The sequence below is a fragment of the Phoxinus phoxinus genome, assembly GCF_949152265.1.
Source record: "Phoxinus phoxinus genome assembly, chromosome: 15".
In the NCBI taxonomy this organism is placed as follows: Eukaryota; Metazoa; Chordata; class Actinopteri; order Cypriniformes; family Leuciscidae; genus Phoxinus; species Phoxinus phoxinus.
Genome location: NC_136890.1, coordinates 34,707,959 through 34,727,349, shown reverse-complemented (window position 1 = coordinate 34,727,349; position 19,391 = coordinate 34,707,959). Strand labels below are relative to the sequence as shown.

General features: G+C 39.9%; 1 protein-coding gene across 1 annotated transcript in view; it reads right to left on the bottom strand.

Annotated features, from left to right (window-relative positions):
* Nucleotides 1–1,308: 1,308 nt before the first annotated feature.
* cep120 (centrosomal protein 120) overlaps nucleotides 1,309–19,391 on the bottom strand; it is a 37,968-nt gene continuing 19,885 nt past the window's right edge. Inside the window, exons 11-20 of the mRNA XM_079638910.1 lie at nucleotides 18,989–19,171; nucleotides 17,576–17,669; nucleotides 17,220–17,351; nucleotides 16,750–16,839; nucleotides 15,849–15,941; nucleotides 15,610–15,771; nucleotides 10,469–10,591; nucleotides 9,855–9,953; nucleotides 3,950–4,095; nucleotides 1,309–1,898 (exon numbers count right to left, since the gene is read on the bottom strand). Of these exons, the coding sequence (XP_079495036.1) occupies nucleotides 1,694–1,898; nucleotides 3,950–4,095; nucleotides 9,855–9,953; nucleotides 10,469–10,591; nucleotides 15,610–15,771; nucleotides 15,849–15,941; nucleotides 16,750–16,839; nucleotides 17,220–17,351; nucleotides 17,576–17,669; nucleotides 18,989–19,171 (1,327 nt within the window). The 3' untranslated portion in view covers nucleotides 1,309–1,693. The remainder of the gene's footprint in view (nucleotides 1,899–3,949; nucleotides 4,096–9,854; nucleotides 9,954–10,468; nucleotides 10,592–15,609; nucleotides 15,772–15,848; nucleotides 15,942–16,749; nucleotides 16,840–17,219; nucleotides 17,352–17,575; nucleotides 17,670–18,988; nucleotides 19,172–19,391) is intronic.

The following is a 19,391-nucleotide window of genomic DNA, read 5'->3' as shown; positions in this document are numbered from 1 at the left end:
TGTAATAAAATTTTGTTATTTTTGTCATTTGATATATTTATCATAATTTTGACTTTTTCATAATTTTTCAACTTTCTAATCTCTTAATTATGATTAATATCATAATTTCGACTTTAGTATGTCATAATTTTTTTTAAACTTGTCAAGTTTTACTTTAATTTTGTGATTTTTTGTCATCATTTTACATGTCTAATCTCATAATTTTGATTTAGAATTTCAGAATTTTGGCATAATTCATTTTTTTTAATCCTATAATTATGATTTAGTATGTCATCAAATTTCAACTTTTCAATCTCATAATTTTGATTTAGTATGCACTGTAATAAAATGTAGTTTATTTGATATATTTCTCATAATTTCAACTTTCTCATAATTTTTCAACTTTCTAATCTCTTAATTATATCATAATTTTGACTTTAGTATGTCATATTTTTTTTAACATGTCAAGTTTTACTTTAATTTCATGATTATTTTTTTCATAATTTTACATTTCTAATCTCATAATTTTAATTTAGTATTTCATAATTTTGGCATAATTTCAACTTTTGAACCCTATAATTATGATTGTCATAATTTGGACTGTTAATGTGATTTATGATGCACCAGAGCATGATGTTGGCTTCCACATTAATGAGGAGCGTGTGTGACTGTAGAGCATCGGTCGTACAGTAGGAGAAACACCATCAGCGTCAGAAACTGTTTCCAGCGGCTCCGTGTTCATACGAGTTCACGAGTTCAGGAGAGCAGTTATGAAAAGCCTCAGGACTGTCAGACGTGGAGATCATGAGCACATTAGAATAACAGGGCCGATGGCCACATGAAAGCACTTACACTGTCAGCACACGCATGTTATTCTTGCTGTTGAAAAGTTCAAGTTAAGAGGAACACTTACAATAATATTAGTTCATAAAACACTGTAATAAGCTTATTATGCTTCAGAGATGACCAGAGATGTTCGGTTGTTTAACACATTAATCTTCAGAACATTTATGGCTCGTTCTCAGAAAACCTCCCAGTGATGAGATTGACAAGTCTCGACACATACTTTACTTCTCTGGCTAGTGTGCACAAAAGTGTTTGCATTACATTTCATATCTCTTCAAAATAAACTTAACTTGCTTTCAATTATTTATTCTTATTTTACGAAATATGCCGAGTCTGACCGTTGAAACTAGAATTTATTCAGTCATCAATTCACTTTATTGAGCCGGTACTTTGAGCAGAGAAAAAGAAAACTCTTTCCTTTAGAGTAAAAGAGAGTGATTAGTTCTCAACTCTTGCTCCAGCACAAGCAGTGTTCGTGGAAACATCCCTTATGTTGTGTTTATGTGTAGCTTGTGGACGTTAGTCTCGATCAGAAAAAGTCGAGACGACAGAATAGGAAAAAACACCAGAAAATATTTATTTCATCCAAGATTCACACATCTAGTACCAGACACACACACACACACACACACACAAACTATAAATAAAGTCACATATAAAGGAAGATCTGAAGTGTTAATAAACCTGGAGTGATTTGTTAAGAAACAGCGCCACCTGCTGAACATTAAATCACACATTGATTAATTTTGTGCAAAAACGTCATGAAAAAAGTTCTAAAGATGAAAAAAATATCACGAGCAAACAATCCACACGTCCTGTAACAGTCTTGGCTGGTGAATATGGTTTATTAATAATAATATCGCGCGGGTCACGTGCTCCGGCTGCTCATGGCCTGCTGGATCTGCCGGTCGAGCTCCGAGATGATGCGATCGTCGTGTGTGTAAACGCCGGTGCGCAGGAGTGTGTCCCTCTCCTCCAGCAGACGCGTCACGTGCTCGTCCGCGCTCACACACGCACGCTCTTCTGCGCTCTCGCTCACACACACGCGCGCCGCCGCCTCCTGCTGCTTCAGCCTATCAGTGATCAATAACACAGTTTAATGGCAGCTATTGAGACAGGCACAGAAATTGATGAAGACAAAACAATTATTATTCATTGACAGCAAAACGATCTAAAATTGACCAAATTACACGATTAATCAACCGGGCTGAGCTTCCAAGCTTTATAATGGCAGTGAATGACTGTTCCTTAAATCCATAAAAGTGCGTCTATCCATCATAAAAGTGCATCTGTCCATCATAAAAGTGCGTCTATCCATCATAAAAGTGCGTCTATCCATCATAAAAGTGCATCTATCCATCATAAAAGTGCATCTGTCCATCATAAAAGTGCGTCTATCCATCATAAAAGTGCATCTGTCCATCATAAAAGTGCATCTGTCCATCATAAAAGTGCGTCTATCCATCATAAAAGTGCGTCTATCCATCATAAAAGTGCATCTATCCATCATAAAAGTGCATCTGTCCATCATAAAAGTGCGTCTATCCATCATAAAAGTGTGTCTATCCATCATAAAAGTGCATCTGTCCATCATAAAAGTGCATCTGTCCATCATAAAAGTGCGTCTATCCATCATAAAAGTGCATCTATCCATCATAAAAGTGCATCTGTCCATCATAAAAGTGCGTCTATCCATCATAAAAGTGCGTCTATCCATCATAAAAGTGCATCTGTCCATCATAAAAGTGAGTCTATCCATCATAAAAGTGCATCTGTCCATCATAAAAGTGCATCTGTCCATCATAAAAGTGCATCTGTCCATCATAAAAGTGCATCTGTCCATCATAAAAGTGCATCTGTCCATCATAAAAGTGCGTCTATCCATCATAAAAGTGCATCTATCCATCATAAAAGTGCATCTATCCATCATAAAAGTGCGTCTATCCATCATAAAAGTGCATCTGTCCATCATAAAAGTGAGTCTATCCATCATAAAAGTGCATCTGTCCATCATAAAAGTGCATCTGTCCATCATAAAAGTGCATCTGTCCATCATAAAAGTGCATCTGTCCATCATAAAAGTGCATCTGTCCATCATAAAAGTGCGTCTATCCATCATAAAAGTGCATCTATCCATCATAAAAGTGCATCTATCCATCATAAAAGTGCATCTGTCCATCATAAAAGTGCATCTGTCCATCATAAAAGTGCGTCTATCCATCATAAAAGTGCGTCTATCCATCATAAAAGTGCATCTGTCCATCATAAAAGTGAGTCTATCCATCATAAAAGTGCATCTGTCCATCATAAAAGTGCATCTGTCCATCATAAAAGTGCATCTGTCCATCATAAAAGTGCATCTGTCCATCATAAAAGTGCATCTGTCCATCATAAAAGTGCGTCTATCCATCATAAAAGTGCATCTATCCATCATAAAAGTGCATCTATCCATCATAAAAGTGCATCTGTCCATCATAAAAGTGCATCTGTCCATCATAAAAGTGCATCTGTCCATCATAAAAGTGCATCTGTCCATCATAAAAGTGCATCTGTCCATCATAAAAGTGCATCTGTCCATCATAAAAGTGCGTCTATCCATCATAAAAGTGCATCTATCCATCATAAAAGTGCATCTGTCCATCATAAAAGTGCATCTATCCATCATAAAAGTGCATCTGTCCATCATAAAAGTGCGTCTATCCATCATAAAAGTGTCATAGGGCGAGTAAATCATGGGCTAATTTAACTAACCCTTTACAATACATTAATTCTGTCAAATGACTTTACAGTATTTCCATGTGAAACTGCTATTAAATCTCTTCTCTTCTCTTAGTCTGTAATGACTCACAATTTATGAATTATCTGAAATACTGAATTATCACAATTTATGCTTTTGTTCATCATTAAACATCTGAATATCCAGTTGGCCCGTTGGGAGATGGATGGGTGAGTATTAGTGTCGTCTTTCACTCAGTAGTAGAAACTCTACATGTACACGACCAGTCAAACGTAAGATTTCTAATGTTTTTATAAGAAGTCTCTTCTGCTCACCAAGGCTGCGTTTATCTGATTAAAATACCAAAAAAAAATCTGTAATATTGTGAAATATGATTGAGTTTTTCACCTGTTGAGCTGGTTGCGTATGTCCTGAAGCTCGTGCTTCTCGCTGCTGACGGCCTCCTTCTCTTCAGACGCCAGGAACCGAAGCCTCATGTGCTCCAGCTCCTGCTGCTGCTTCCTCAGGCGTGTCATGGCGTTCTCCTGCTCGCGCTGAACACACACACACACACACACTCAGCTAACAGCACAACCAACACCATCTTATCACATTGAGATTTTAAAAATATAAAAGAATAGTCAACAACGGCACGATAACGTATAACTGGAAACACTTTCAGAGCGACTCTTTCCAGCTGATGAACGATAAAAAACTGGACAGCCAATCAGAATCCATCCTGCTTTAAAGAGTGCGCATTTAAACTCCAGCGCTTGTAATAATAAACCGAACATTACTATAGGACCCCTTTAGCGCCGACGTCACGGCGTTAAACTGGAGGCGGCCAATAGAAACCAGCACAGATTCAGCATCATAATGAGCTTAAATTATTATCATTATTAAATGTCCTCTTGTTGTGTTGTTGGGTGCTAGAATCGACAGAGTACAGGCTCCAATTTTACATTTTATCGCATAATGTTTTCTAAATGATTGTGATTATTTGTGAATCGTCTATGATTGTAGATTTGATTGATTGTCACGAGACTTTCTGAAGAACCTGGTAAGGGAAAGGTCATGAAACACAGTTAAAAACTGAATATTCTGTATCTGGAACCTTTATTCCTAGAAAATATTCACATGATTAAAATTGCAGCGTAATGTCACTCTTTACATCGTCATTATCTGGCCTTGGCCAATCAGCACACAGCTTTGGGCATCTGAAGATGTGTGTGACCGCAGTTTCTCTCTCGGGTCGGTGTAGAAGTCCGGCGCTCGACCGGAGGCGGCGTTAACGTTACTCCTGTCAGATCGTCCATCAGTGAGTGAGCGTGTACGGCTCGGCCAATCTGGTTCCGGCCGTTAAAATGAACTTTTGCAGATAACAGTCGCGCTCCTGGACAGTGAGCGTGCACATTAAGATCAAATCGGATTTTCTCCAGTCATTGTTAAAAAACAAGCTAACAAAACTGGCAAACTAGCGTTAGTGAAGCGGCCAGAGGCTCTGCAAACAACTAAGCTCCGCCCACAAAAAACGTCACCATGTTTACTAACAGAAAAGGGTCTATAAGTGGTACAGGACTTCCTACTTCCAATACATAGACGACACGCTGTTGTGAACGAGACCGCAGACATGCATGACCGGAAGCAGACCTGTACAGGTGGAGCTGGGGAAGGGGGAGGGTACGGGAAGAGCTCATTGGCTACTGACACAGCAGGAACCAATCAGCTGTGCCCTATAAGCTTCCGCACGGGCAGTTCTAGGAACTGGCCACCAGGGCGTTTCTTCAGAACTAATGGCTCCCTGAGGAACGTTTTTCCTGGTTGCGTTCGCCAAAGCTCATTCTCCTGTTCATTAATGTTTACGATCTGTGTAATACGATATTAGAAAGAACTGTTATACATGTAAAGTAGACGATATTAGCGTATGCCGTGTGACGTCCAGTGTTGCTGAGCAGAAATACATCATCATGTTTCTTTCGGTCTCTTCAGAGTTGTGTTGGGTTCTCTCCTCAGCGTAGAGATTAAAGGATTAGTTCACTTTTTAAAAAACTTTTGCTGATAGTTTCCTCACCCCGATGTCATCAAGATGTCCATGTCTTTCTTTCTTCAGTGGAAAAGAAATGAAGGTTTTTGATGAACACATTTCTCCATATAATGGACGTCAATGGGCCCCAAACGGGTCAAGGTCCAGATGACAGTGTCAGCGCCGCTTCAACGGGCTTTAAACGACACCAGACGATGAATACAGCTCTTATCTAGCGAAACCATCGGCATTTCAAACATAAATAAACAAGTTTAAGTTTTATAAGCACAAGCGCTCGCCTTGCTCTGTTCTGTGATGCGCGTTCGTGACGTCACGTGATACGCAGTTACGCTGTAAAGGTCACGCTTGACGAGTCAGTGTTTACAGATGTGCGGAAGGAGGACCATACACACATATTCAAATGTGTCAGTTTATGGTTTTAAATGCCCATCTCGTGTGTATCCTGGTGCTGGAATATTAAAAAGCCTAAAAGAACATTTTCGTCAGGACAGAAATGTTTTACTTTTCACAGAAGCGTGACCTTTACAGCGTAACTGCGTATCACGTCTCGAACGCGCAATGCTAACCCCTAATGACGGTGGTGTTCGCTGATTGGCGAAACACCAAAACCTGCCATTTTAAAAAAGGCTAAACGCACAGATTATAGGCTATATATTTACTCCACAAACTAACATGTAAACAGTGATAGATGAAGCTCTTAATCTCTACGCTGAGGAGAAAACCCACCGCGACTGAGGAGACCGAGAGACACATGATGATGTGTTTCTGCTCCGCAACACTGGACATCACACACACGCCACACGCTAATAACTCTTCATCACGCTCTACTTTATACGTATAACAGTGCTATATAATCGCGTATGAGAGAGGACTGTTAGATCGTACACTACTGAACAGCAGAATGTGAGCGCTGTGTGTTTGCTCAGGCTGTGGCGTTCTCAGCGCCGTCACAATAAAAGTCTCTCGTCACTCAGAGTTCCTCCTGGCGCTGCGAACGCAACCAGGAAAACGTTCCTGAGGGAACCATCAGTTCTCCAGATCCTAGAACTGCCCGGTACAAAAGACCGACTCTTAGTTCCTCCAGAAGAGTTCCTAGTCCAAATTGGTTGAGTTAAGGACCGATCATCTAGAGTTTCATAACAGAACTTACATCACTGTATTTATCATTCTTGGTGTGAATGGGCCTTAACTCCTAAAATAATTGAGTATTATTTTTATAGGACTTTTTTATTTTTTTTCAATCAATGGTTTTAAATCTCCCGTTTTAATAGGAAACGTGAAATCTGCTGTTATTGATGATGTGTTTGAGGTAATCTCATTCGCTTAGCAGTTTTCCTGACGCGCTACATCATAGCAAAACATTGGAGAAGTGCAAGAACAACAAACACACTTAGACGTGGCCTTGACTTACAGCCAGAAATCTGCTGAAGGGAAACACAGAACTATCCTGAAGAGTTTCCTTCGCTACCCGTTCCCAGAGTCCTCGTCGAGGTGTGTGTGTGTGTGTGTGTGTGAGATAAAGGCTGAGGATGGCTTGTGTAAACACACGCGTGACCAGTGAATGACCCGTCTCGGCGCGGCTCAAGAACAGTTTTCTGCACTCGTCCTGACGGGGAACATTGGGCCGTTCCACTGAAGAACTTTATCTAATGAGAACTTGTGCTCGCTGTCGTCTCACACACATCTGCCACACACACTACCAGTCAAACGGTTTTAAAATAAGTATTTTCTGCGTTTATTGGATTCAAAATACAAAATAATAATAATAATTTAAAATATCAGTTCTCTATGTGAATATACAGTAAAGTGTAATTTATTCATGTGATCAAAGCTGAATTTATCATCATTACTCCAGTCTTCAGTGTCACATGATCCTCCAGAAATCAGTGTAATATGATGATCTGATGATCAAGACACATTTATGATTATTATCAGTGTTGAAAAGTTGTGTAAAAAAAATCATGATCATTTTATGAATAGAAAGTACAAAAAACAGCATTTATTTGTAATTGAATTTTTTGTAACATTATACATTTCTTTACTGTAGATTTCAATCAATTTAATTAATCACTGATGAATAAAAGTATTGATTTATTTTATTTATTTCCCCCCCAAAATATAATAAAAATTCTTACTGACCCCAAATTTATGAACGGTAGTGTTTAATGTTTCGAACGTTCTATTCATCAAAGAATCCTGAAGTAAAAATGTAAATAACTGTTTTCAACATTGATTATTATGTGTCTTGATCATCAGATCATCATATTACACTGATTTCTGGAGGATCATGTGACACTGAAGACTGGAGTAATGATGATAAATTCAGCTTTGATCACAGGAATAAATTACACTTTACTGTATATTCACATAGAAAACTGATGACTTACATTATAATAATATACCACAATATTACAGTTTTTTCTTTTAAAAACATTAAAAACATTCGACTGGTCGTGTACATGTAGTGTTTCTAGTACTGAGTGAAAGACGACGCACTTAAACTCACCCATCGATCTCCCAACGGGCCAACTGGATATTCAGATGTTTAATGTTGAGCATAATACAGGCCTGATTTATAGCTCAATATCATATTAAGTTATGAGGCCTGAGCGCGGCATGAATCATCAGATGTTTTCTTTATACATGTCTGGCAGTTGAGAGCGAGGCTTCAGACGCTCCAGCTGGCTAGTGTCCGCAACAGTTATTAGCAGGCTGATAGCGCTTCTGTTTACACTGCACTGGTCCCGCACTGGGTTCACTGGTGATGTGTCACTGCGGCTCGTGACAGCTCACCGGTTCCCAGTGTTGTTTTTCCATGAGAACTCACATTCACGTCTGGTTTAGAGCATTATTCCTCGGAGCGCGTCGGGTCTGACTGGATCCAGAGCTCAAACGCAAGACTATTTTTAGAGCCATTAAGATGTTTTACATCGGGACATTATTTTCATGACACATTTACACCCAATTCTCATGACCCTCTCATCAATGGGAAAAACATATTTAAATGCTAAAGAATTAATGTACTATTACACTCTTGTAATGAGTTTATGCTGATTTAAATATTTATTTTATAAGATTTAAATACATTTATATTAAAAAATATATATATTTTAAGTATTTTAGTATAACTTGAATACAGTAAAAAAAGCATAATAATATGTTTACAATTCTTTTTAAGTATTACCTGAATGCAGTAAAAATTATATAAGTATTTTAGTATAACCTGAATACAGTAAAAATGTCTGAATATATTTATAATATTTAAAAAATATTTGTCAAGTATTTTAGTATAACTTAAAATAGCCTAAAATAGTTTATACATGTATATATTTATAATATTTGTAAAATTCTAAAAGTATTTTTAGTATAACTTGAATGTATTATTTTTTATTATATATTTATAATATTTGTATTTTTTAGTATAGCTTGAATACTTTAAAAAATATAAATGTATAATAAAAAACGCTACATTCAAGTTATACTAAAACAATTTAAGTGTTTATATATTTCTTTGTACAATTATTTTTAGAATAACTTGAATAGTAAAAAAATATATATATTTTTGGTGTGAGATTTGGGGACACATTGTCATGAGATTGGCCCAGTTCAATACATATTTTCATAATTATGCACAAAATAATCTGATCCCGTCTGAGGGTTTAAAAATACAGCATGTCTGATAGTGTTCATGTATCATTTACAAAAGTTGTCAAACTACTAGACTACACACTCTCTAGTGATGCACATGAACACATCGACCATCATCATCATCATCATCAGTGTGTTTACAGGTGTGTTACCCCATCATCATCATCATCATCAGTGTGTTTACAGGTGTGTTACCTCATCATCATCAGTGTGTTTACAGGTGTGTTACCTCATCATCATCAGTGTGTTTACAGGTGTGTTACCTCATCATCATCAGTGTGTTTACAGGTGTGTTACCTCATCATTATCAGTGTGTTTACAGGTGTGTTACCTCATCATCATCAGTGTGTTTACAGGTGTGTTACCTCATCATTATCAGTGTGTTTACAGGTGTGTTACCTCATCATCATCAGTGTGTTTACAGGTGTGTTACCTCATCATCATCCTCATCATCCTCATCATCAGTGTGTTTACAGGTGTGTTACCTCATCATCATCAGTGTGTTTACAGGTGTGTTACCTCATCATCATCAGTGTGTTTACAGGTGTGTTACCTCATCATTATCAGTGTGTTTACAGGTGTGTTACCTCATCATCATCAGTGTGTTTACAGGTGTGTTACCTGCTTAAACCTGGCCAGCTCCTTCAGGGCCCGTCCCCACTGCTGCTTATAGTGGAGTTTAGATTTAGTTGCCGATTCCAGTTTCCTCTCCAGTTCCACCTTGATAATAAAAACGTGTGAGTAGAATCCCAAAACAGACTTATGTATATACATATATATGACCCTGGACCACAAAACCAGACACATGGGTACATTTTTTGATATTGAGAGTTATACATCCTCTGAAATCTGAATAAATAATCTCTCCACTGATGTGTGGTGTGTTAGGATAGGACAATATTTGGTCGAGACACAACTATTGAAAATCTGGAATCTGAGGAGCAAAAAAATGTAAACATTGAGAAAATTTATGTTCACGATTGTGCTGCATTCACTCACAAAAATACATGTTTTATATATTTACAGTAGGACATTTACTGAATATCTTCATGGAACATGATCTTAATATCCTCATGATTTTTGGCATAAAAGAAAAATGGATAATTTTGACCCATACGATGTATAGTTGCTATTGCCACAGATATACCCGTGCGGCTCCAGACTGGGTTTGGGATCCAGGGTCACGTGTGTGTGTTCAGGGTCACGTGTGTGTGGCGTGTCTCAGTGTCTCTGACCTTCTCGAGGGTCATCAGGCTGATCTCGGACTGCAGACGGGCCTCGGGCCGAACGCTCTGCTGATCCCGGAACTGCTGGAACTCCTTCTCCAGAAGCTTGTGTTTATTCTCAGACTCTTGCAGCTTTAAGAGTGAAGACAACATGAGCATTCGGCAAAAGACAAACGGGGAAAAGTGTCACACAAGTTAAGCTGGACATATAGTCCAAAAACATTATTTCTCAACCTTAATAAACAAATAAATCTTTTTTTAATCATATTTAATACATTAAGATAGGCTTTTATGGCTCATATTGTTTGATATAGTGAGAATATGTAGGAAAAAACATCTCGTTATGTTCAGAGGAATAATATGCAAAGATAGCAACGAGCAAAAAAATGCAATTTGGTGCAGACGCTGATATTTATATTCTAATGGCTTGTAATGTAAATCATTGAGATCTTTATACAGTACAGCAGATACTTGCATACAATGCATATCAATATCTCTTAGTAAGATATTTAAATGCTTGAGTTTTAAAGTCCCCCTGTGGTGTAAGTCCAGTGTTTACTGTAGTTTATGTGTGTATGTGGAGTTATTAATCTGCTTTAACACACACACATGTGTAAGTTCATAAGTGGACAGCATTGCTGAGTATTTTCTGCTTAAAACTGCAGTGAACCAAAGACAGTCTCAAACACACGGTGTGAAATCGCTGGTGTTTCTGACGTCACACACTACCTTGACCAATCAGATCAACGTGTGATCGTCAACCAGTGGATCTCTGAGTGAGTGAGTGCGTGGAGGTGGGGCTCATTTGCATATTCATAGAACCGCGCATACTAAATGAGGCGAGGGTGTCGAGTTACACACACACAATATTATTTTTTTTAGGCATGAAGAGATTTTCTTCAATGAAAAAAAACTTAAATATGTAATTTTGGTGATCAAAGATCAGTATTAAGGGATACAATTATTGATTACTGTAAAACAATATAATGTAATGCAAAACAATGATTGAGAGATAAAGAAATAAACCTTCCTTACACCAGTCTGTTACTCTATAATCAAGTAAAGTTGCTTCAGTTGAGTTAAAATATCACTAACAATATCAACGTTATTATTGCGTTTACTTGATAAAATCAGTTCAGAGAAGCTCGAGCTGGAGGAGGACGCTTGTGCAGTCACACTTAAAGACTTTTACTTGATAAAAGAGTCTAACCAATCAGAGACAGGAGGACTGGAGGAGATTGTGTGCGACAGGTTTATCAGATCATTTAGAGACCGTAGAAATGTGTGTATTTAATATAATACAGCAGCTTTATAGCGTTCAGTGGTTAAAATCTGATGAAATCCTCAGACATGATCCACAGGCTCACTTCAGCTCCGAGGTGAAGTTTAAACTGAGGGCCGCAGCGTGTGTGTGTGTGTGTGTGTGTGTGGCACGTCTCCGTCCGTCAGCCCGCGAGCGCTACCGCTGAAACACTTCAAGAGTGTTAGACAGCGTCGAGTCCAACTAAAACCCTACAAGCGCTCTCCATTCCCCGCTCCTCTGACAGAACGCAGACGCTGCCAGATCTGACACTCCATGTTTGGTGTTCGCAAACGAGGAGTGTGTGTCCAGAAAGAGGAGGATTCTGCCGGATAAACCGGTTAGTGTGTGTCGACGCGGGACAAATGTGTGTTTACACGTTCCTGACACCGGAGGGAAGGCGATACGTACGGCGGGGCGCTCTCATCTTCTCTTTCGCATGTCAGAAACCTACTTTGCTTGATTTGTTAGCGCTGTGGCGGGCCAGATGTTTTCTGGGAAGAAATGAGACGGCAGGCTGAAGTATTTCTGGGCTGTCTGAGCAGCGCTGGAGACGTTCTCCACACACACATTATATAGGAAGCAGACGCTGGATCTCACGGCGGAAAACTCAGCTTTTTGTTCAGTGATTAATTACATCAGCGATAACGAGAACCTCTGGGAACATTATACACGTCTGAAGCATGCCAATAACAAACATTCACTATTATCATATACATATACAGTATATATATAATACTTTTGCGCTATGAAAGATTATTAATAGCCTTTCTTGTTCTGTCCTCCTTTCTTATGTTGCTGCCTCATTAAACAGCAGCGCTATACATAAATAAATAAATAAATAAAAGATTCTTAATTTTATAGTAGGCTATATATATATAGTAGGCTATATATTGCCTCGAGCAAATTTTCCGGCAGCTCAACTGGGACGAGGTCGGCATCAAGATCAACGGACGCTGGCTCAATCACCTACGCTTTGCCGATGACATCGTGCTGATAGGCTGTTCGGCGGTCGATGTACAGAAGCGGCTCGACCAGCTCAATCAGGCTGGCGCCCGGGTTGGCCTCAAAATCAATCTGGCCAAAACTAAGTGGATGTGCAACGACCAGGTGGCCGACACTACCCTTTATGTCGGCCAGTATCAGCTCCAGCAAGTAGACAGCTATATCTACTTGGGCCAGGAGCTGACCACCGACCACAAGATTGGCCGAGAACTGGCACGACGACGCCGAGCAGCCTGGGTCAGCTTTGGCTCAATTGCCGAGACGGCCACCAACAGAGCCATTGACCCAGACATCAGGGCCGCCCTATTCAACAGCACCGTCCTGCCGGCCATGCTCTATGGGGCCGAGACCTGGACAACGACGGCGGCCGACCGGCTAAAGCTGGCCGTGACTGAACGCGCAATCGAGCGCCGCATGATCGGGGTCCAACAGATCGACCACGTCCGCAACGAGCAGCTGCGGGCCATGACCAGGGTGGCCGACGCGGTGGACCTGGCCACCAAGGCCAAGAAGCGCTGGGCCGGGCACCTGATGCGGCGGACGGACGAAAGATGGACGCGCGAAGTCACCATCTGGTTGCCGATTGACATCAAGCGGCCACGTGGACGCCCTGCAACACGATGGCGCGACTCGCTACGGCAAGATCTGGGACACAATTGGATGGGGCTGGCCCAGGACCGACAGACCTGGGCAGATCGTTGTGGTCTGCGCTGACCATCTTTGGCCGGCGAAGACAGACCGATTCTGGATTCTGGATATATAGCCTACATTTTTTAAATCTTTTTGATCTTGTTTTTCATGAATGTATATTTTACAACAATACAAAGAGCAATGTCTAATGGTTTAACAGATTTAGTACTACACTTATTGGGTCTCATTCATGAATCATTCGTAAATCTTCGAGTAAATATGTGAGTGATCTGCGTGTAAAGAGACCTTCCCGAAAACTCTTCTCCTGACTCACAAATATTTCATAAACGTCAGATGTGATAGGGGACCATAAACCCCGCCCATTAAATCCGACTGACAGCCATATATGGGCATCATATTATGACACCAAACGCAGGATTTCAACATGTCTTCTCAAAAGCGAATGGAAAAGAACAATTTCTCAGATGCATAAATTTAAGTTTTATTATCAGAAGTTCATTCAAAACGCCACATTTTATTTCCAAGCGTACATAGTGGCGTATCAGGTCCTAAAAAAAGGAAGCTTGGCAGATATTACAGACGCAGTTACTGGAGTTTCATCTGTTAATCGAACAGTCCCAGAAGTGAACAGAAAATGGTTCGACATGAAGCTCGACTGCAAAAAACGAATTAGTTCACTTCGAAAAAATATATCCAGCCGTATTGAGCAATTAATTATGTGATTAAAGTGTTCCGTTTGCAGATGCTATCACTGGCTCTCATAATAAAAGTAAAAAGAAAAACCGAATGTAATTACTATATATCATATTTTTTCAAAATGCTGTGTAAATATGTCCCCGATTAAGGGGAATTAAAATGCAGCCTTATTAATGAGCAAACGTTCGGATGTTAAACGCATATTCACGCGTGGCTGGGAGCAGGTCTCTTTCATACCGACTAACATTTGGAAAATACGAACATTTTAATGAATCCGAAAATTTACGCCAGAACCACTTTACACACGATTTACACAAGAATGAGTTCTGCTCGTGTTTCATGAATGAGACCCAGTGTCTCTTAATTGTTCCCCACTAAATAATGTTTTTTCCACTAAATGTTCAGATTTTATACAATTATTGTGCACATGTAATTTTTACAGCTGAATTATCCACTAATCTAGTTAATAATAAAGCATTTTATAAGATCATTTCATAGATTATGATCATATTTTTTTAATTTGTTGTTTTTCTTGATAATGAAGTTATCTGTATTAAGTAGATTGTGTTTAACAAACAAAAGAGTGATTATCAGTTCAACACACAGAGTTATAGATATTCTACTTGATAAAAAAAAAAACTGCGCTGTATCGGTCGATACTCAGAATTTTTGGTGTCGGACCGGATCTGGAAAAAACTGGTATCAGTACATTAAGTTATAATATATAAAATATCGGAATCGGCAAATAGCCAAAGCTGCGGCATTGGTATCAGAAGTGAAAAAGTGGTATCGGGACATCCCTAATATATATATACACACACGCACACACACGCACGCACAAGTGTTTGATCGGAAAGATTTGTAATGTTTTTAAAAGAAGTCTCTTCTGTTCACCAAGGCTGCATTTATTTGATTAAAAACACAAAAAATGTGTGTATATATTTGTGCCTGCCGTATTTTACAATGTTACTGTGGCGTATGAAGAGTTATTTTAACATCAGTGTTTTACTGTAGATAAGAAGAGTTATTTTAACATCAGTGTAACCCACGGCTTCAGGATATCCTACATTACGGTTATTCACTACAGAAACTGTTTGATTTCTAAATAAAACACTGCTTAGTTTTCACTGAAATATATCCAGATTCTTATTAAAGCTGCTGAAGTTATTCAGCCGAGAGCAGCGAGTGGTTCATGACCCATAAGCCATTGTGATATACATATAGCGATATTTCGATATATTGTGCGGGGCTAATGTAAATGTAGCTACACGTCACTTCTCAGAAATCACAAGACTGACAAACGCCGACCCAGAGTGTAAAGTTCAAGACCACAGCTCTATACCACTAGATTACCAGTAACCACTTCACTTAAGGAAGGGTGGATCAGCGAGTGCTGACATCAGCAGGCGTGACCTCTTGACCTCACGACCCCAGGGGTCACCGGGCCCCTCCCAGCTCACGCTTCCAGAAGGGCAGAGATCGCGTCTGCTGCGTTTACCTGCTGTCGCTGCCGGGTCAGCTGATCCTCGAGCTGCCTGACCTTTGACCTCTCCAGCTCCACCTGGTGGTCGCAGTCCTCCCGCAGACGCCGGCTGCTGTCCTGAAGCTCTCGCATGCTGAACTCGTGTTCGGATCGCATCTCGCGCTGCAGTCTCTGTGTCTACAGCAGCACACGCACAGTCAGACTCAGGTATCTGAAGCTCACAGGCTCAGGTTTACAGGACGGCGGCGCCTCACCTCGGCCTCAGCGTGAGCCAGCGCCTTCTCTCTCGTCTCCAGATCACACAGGGTTTTCTGCAGCTGCTCCTCCAGGAGACTGTACTCCACTTCCTAGGACACAGCAGCTCAGAGACCTCAGTGAGACGAAACTGGCCATTTCATTCAGGTCATTATTGAGCATCTTTGTAATTATCGGCATCAAAAGCAGGACTTTTATTTTGACAGCACTGAGAACGCTTCTCCATCTTGGTTCGTTTTCTGCCTCTGATTTATGGAAGCTTGTTTCCACCATGAAGAAATACAAAAAAAAAGGGAATTGCAGTTTTTTCTCTTGCAATTACAAGTTTATATCACAATTCTGACTTGTTCCCTTGTAATTCTGAGTTTATATCTCACTATTGAAAGTTTTTTCCTCACAATTACGAGTTTATATCTCACAATTCCAAGTTTTATCCTCACAATTCAAAGTTTATATCTCACAATTCAAAATGTTTCCTCGTATTTCTGAGTTTATATTTAACAATTCAGACTTTTTTCCTTGCAATTCCACGTTTATATCTCACAATTCAGACTTTTCAGCTTTGTGAAATATAAACTTGCAATTGCAAAAGTCAGAACTTTCATTTTTAAAAAGTCGGAATTCCTTTTTTTTATTTCATGGCAGAAACAAGCTTTCATAACATTTAACAAATCTATCTAATGAAATATTAGACAACGGTTAAACAAAGTGACCGGGTATACAACAAAGTGTTTGCATTTCTATTATTAGTAATAGAGATAATTATAGCGTTTGATAAGAACTGATGAGAATGTAAATGTGTAGCTTGATATGCAAAGGATAAAAGCGTCTGCCAGAAGCACATGCAGGATCATAACAGTGGATCTAACTGTGTGTGTGTGTGTGTGTGTGTGTGTGTACCTTCTTCTTGATGAGAGCCTCTCGTTGCTGATCTCTTCTTCTCCACTCCTCCGCCAGCGCTTGCATGTGACTCAACTCCTTCTGCTTCAGCTACACACACACACACACGGTATACAAAAAAGTATTAGTAAAGTAAATGTAAAGTACTAAAAAAATTCTGTATTATAAATTAAAGCCAGACAAATTATTTGTTGAGGTCACTTTGTAAAGTTCAAACGCACATATCTATAGACTAAACACGTGATACTCATGTGCAAAACGGTATAATTTTTTTTATCATATCGTATTATTAGTAATAGAAAGGCAAACTATATAACTCTTTCTCATCTATCGTATGCATATATATGATTTAAACGAGTGTTTGAAAAGCTTCTCCTCAGCATTACAGTGCTGATCTCAGACACATGACGGTAACTTGAACAGCCACAGACTAAAGGTTTAAGTTGAGCGAGTGACTGAAGAACTGATACCTGATCATCAAACATGTCCTCCTGCATCTCCTTCCACATCTCCAGCTCCAGCGCCGCCTTGTACTCCAGGGTTTCTCGAGGTCGCGTGAGTGTGTCTGACCCGCCGTGACCCTGAGGAGGAGCCACTGCTGCCTGCACACAAACATTACCCAGAATTCCCCTGTTCAATATACTCCAGAAACTGTACAGCTTTCCTGTGGCTCAGACAGTAGAGCGCTGGCGCTTGCAACGCCGAGGTCATGGGTTCGATTCCCAGAGAAAGCAAGAACTGATGAGAATGTAAATGTGTAGCTTGAAATGATTTGGATAAAAGCGTCTGCCGAATGCATAAATGTAATGTAAATCTGATACATCACCTGTGAGGATTCAGAGACGAGGATTTCTTGAGCTTTCACAAAACCCAGATCTTCAAGGACGCTCACATAGCAGAGTTCAGCCAACTTCTCAGATCTGCAGACAGAGTTCAGTTCAGCCTGGAAACACTTCATCTAAATACACTGATCAGTTTAAAGTCCCCCTGTGGTGTAAATCCAGCGTTTAATGTGTGTGTGTGGTGTTATTAATCTGCTTTAACACACACCATGTGTAAGTTCATAAGTGGACAGCATTGCTGAGTATTTTCTGCTTAAAACTGCAGTGAACCAAAGACAGTCTCAAACACACGGTGTGAAATCGCTGGTGTTTCTGACGTCACACACTACCTTGACCAATCAGATCAACGTGTGATCGTCCACCAGTGGATCTCTGAGTGAGTGAGTGAGTGAGTGGAGGCGGGGCTCATTTGCATATTCATAGAACCGCGCATACTAAATGAGGCAAGGGTGTCGAGTTACATTCAAGATATTTTAAGGAATTTTCTTCAAAGAAAAAAACTTAAATATGTCATATTGGTGAGTTTTAAGGGATCCAATTATTGACTACAGGAATTAAATGGATAATTCGCCCAAAAACATCATCCTTTATTCGCCCTCATGTCACTCCAAACCTGTATGACTTACTTTCTGCTAAACACAAAAGGAGATACCCAGTAGAATGCATCAGTGTTTTTGTCCATACACTGAAAGTCAACGGGTCTAATGTTCTCTGGCTGCCAACATTATACAAAAACGTTGTCTTTTGTGCCGTGAAAAAGAAGAAATGATGTGCATTTTTGGGTGAACTGTCCCTTTAAGAGAAATGCAGCCACACTGAGATATTTCACATTGTGTGTTTCGAGGCCGCCATCTAGAGGTGAGAGCCGTGCGCTGCGGGGACTGAGCAACAACTGAACATAGTCCTGTAAACCATCATATTAATCGCCCGGTGGATATACAAGTATGTTTAACTTGATCGGCATGCATAAATTACACACAACCTTAGGTCTGTACTCAAAGCATTCATGAATTACAACTACTAAAGGGTTAGTTCACCCAAACATGACAATTCTGTCATCTTCTCAGTTCTCGCGAGGCCCACACAGAAGAACATCAAGAGTTGAATAAAGTCGCACTAAAAGTATTCTGGTCGCTTGATAAACTGAAGGTTGAGCCGCTGTCGTCACTTGGACTATTTTAAACATCGTCTTTACTAACTTTCTGGGCCGGCAAGTTTCAATCACAACAGAAGCCTCTGGAGGAGTGAGACACTCTCAGATCTAATCACTAATATCTTCATTTGTGTCCCAAAGATGAAGGAGAGTCTGACGGGGAACAACATGAGGAGAGACTCATTACTGACAGAGTTTTGGCTGAACTGACCCTGAGGATAAAGTGTATTGAGATGACACAGACCCGTGTGCTTTAGTGATGGGAATCCTCTCAGTACAGCTCTGCCTCCAGTGCTGCCGGCCCGCCGCGTCCAGGAACCGGCTCTTCTCCGAGCTGAGGAGACGAGACAGCTGAATACTGACAGAGCCCAGCAGAACATCCGGAGAACTGGGCTCTCGGTGCCACATCTCCACCAGCAGAGGAACCCTGAACACACACACCACAACTCAAACATCCAGTGTTTTCATCATAGGCAAGTTCATTTATAGTTATTTCATACACTATGGCAATTCAAAGTGCTTTACACAAAAAGGAATTCAAATAATCACAAAATAAAAGCAAGTAAATTAATTAAAAGAGTAAAAAGATCATATTTTTCACAGAGAACATCAACAACTCACACTGAAACCAATCAACAATGTGTTTT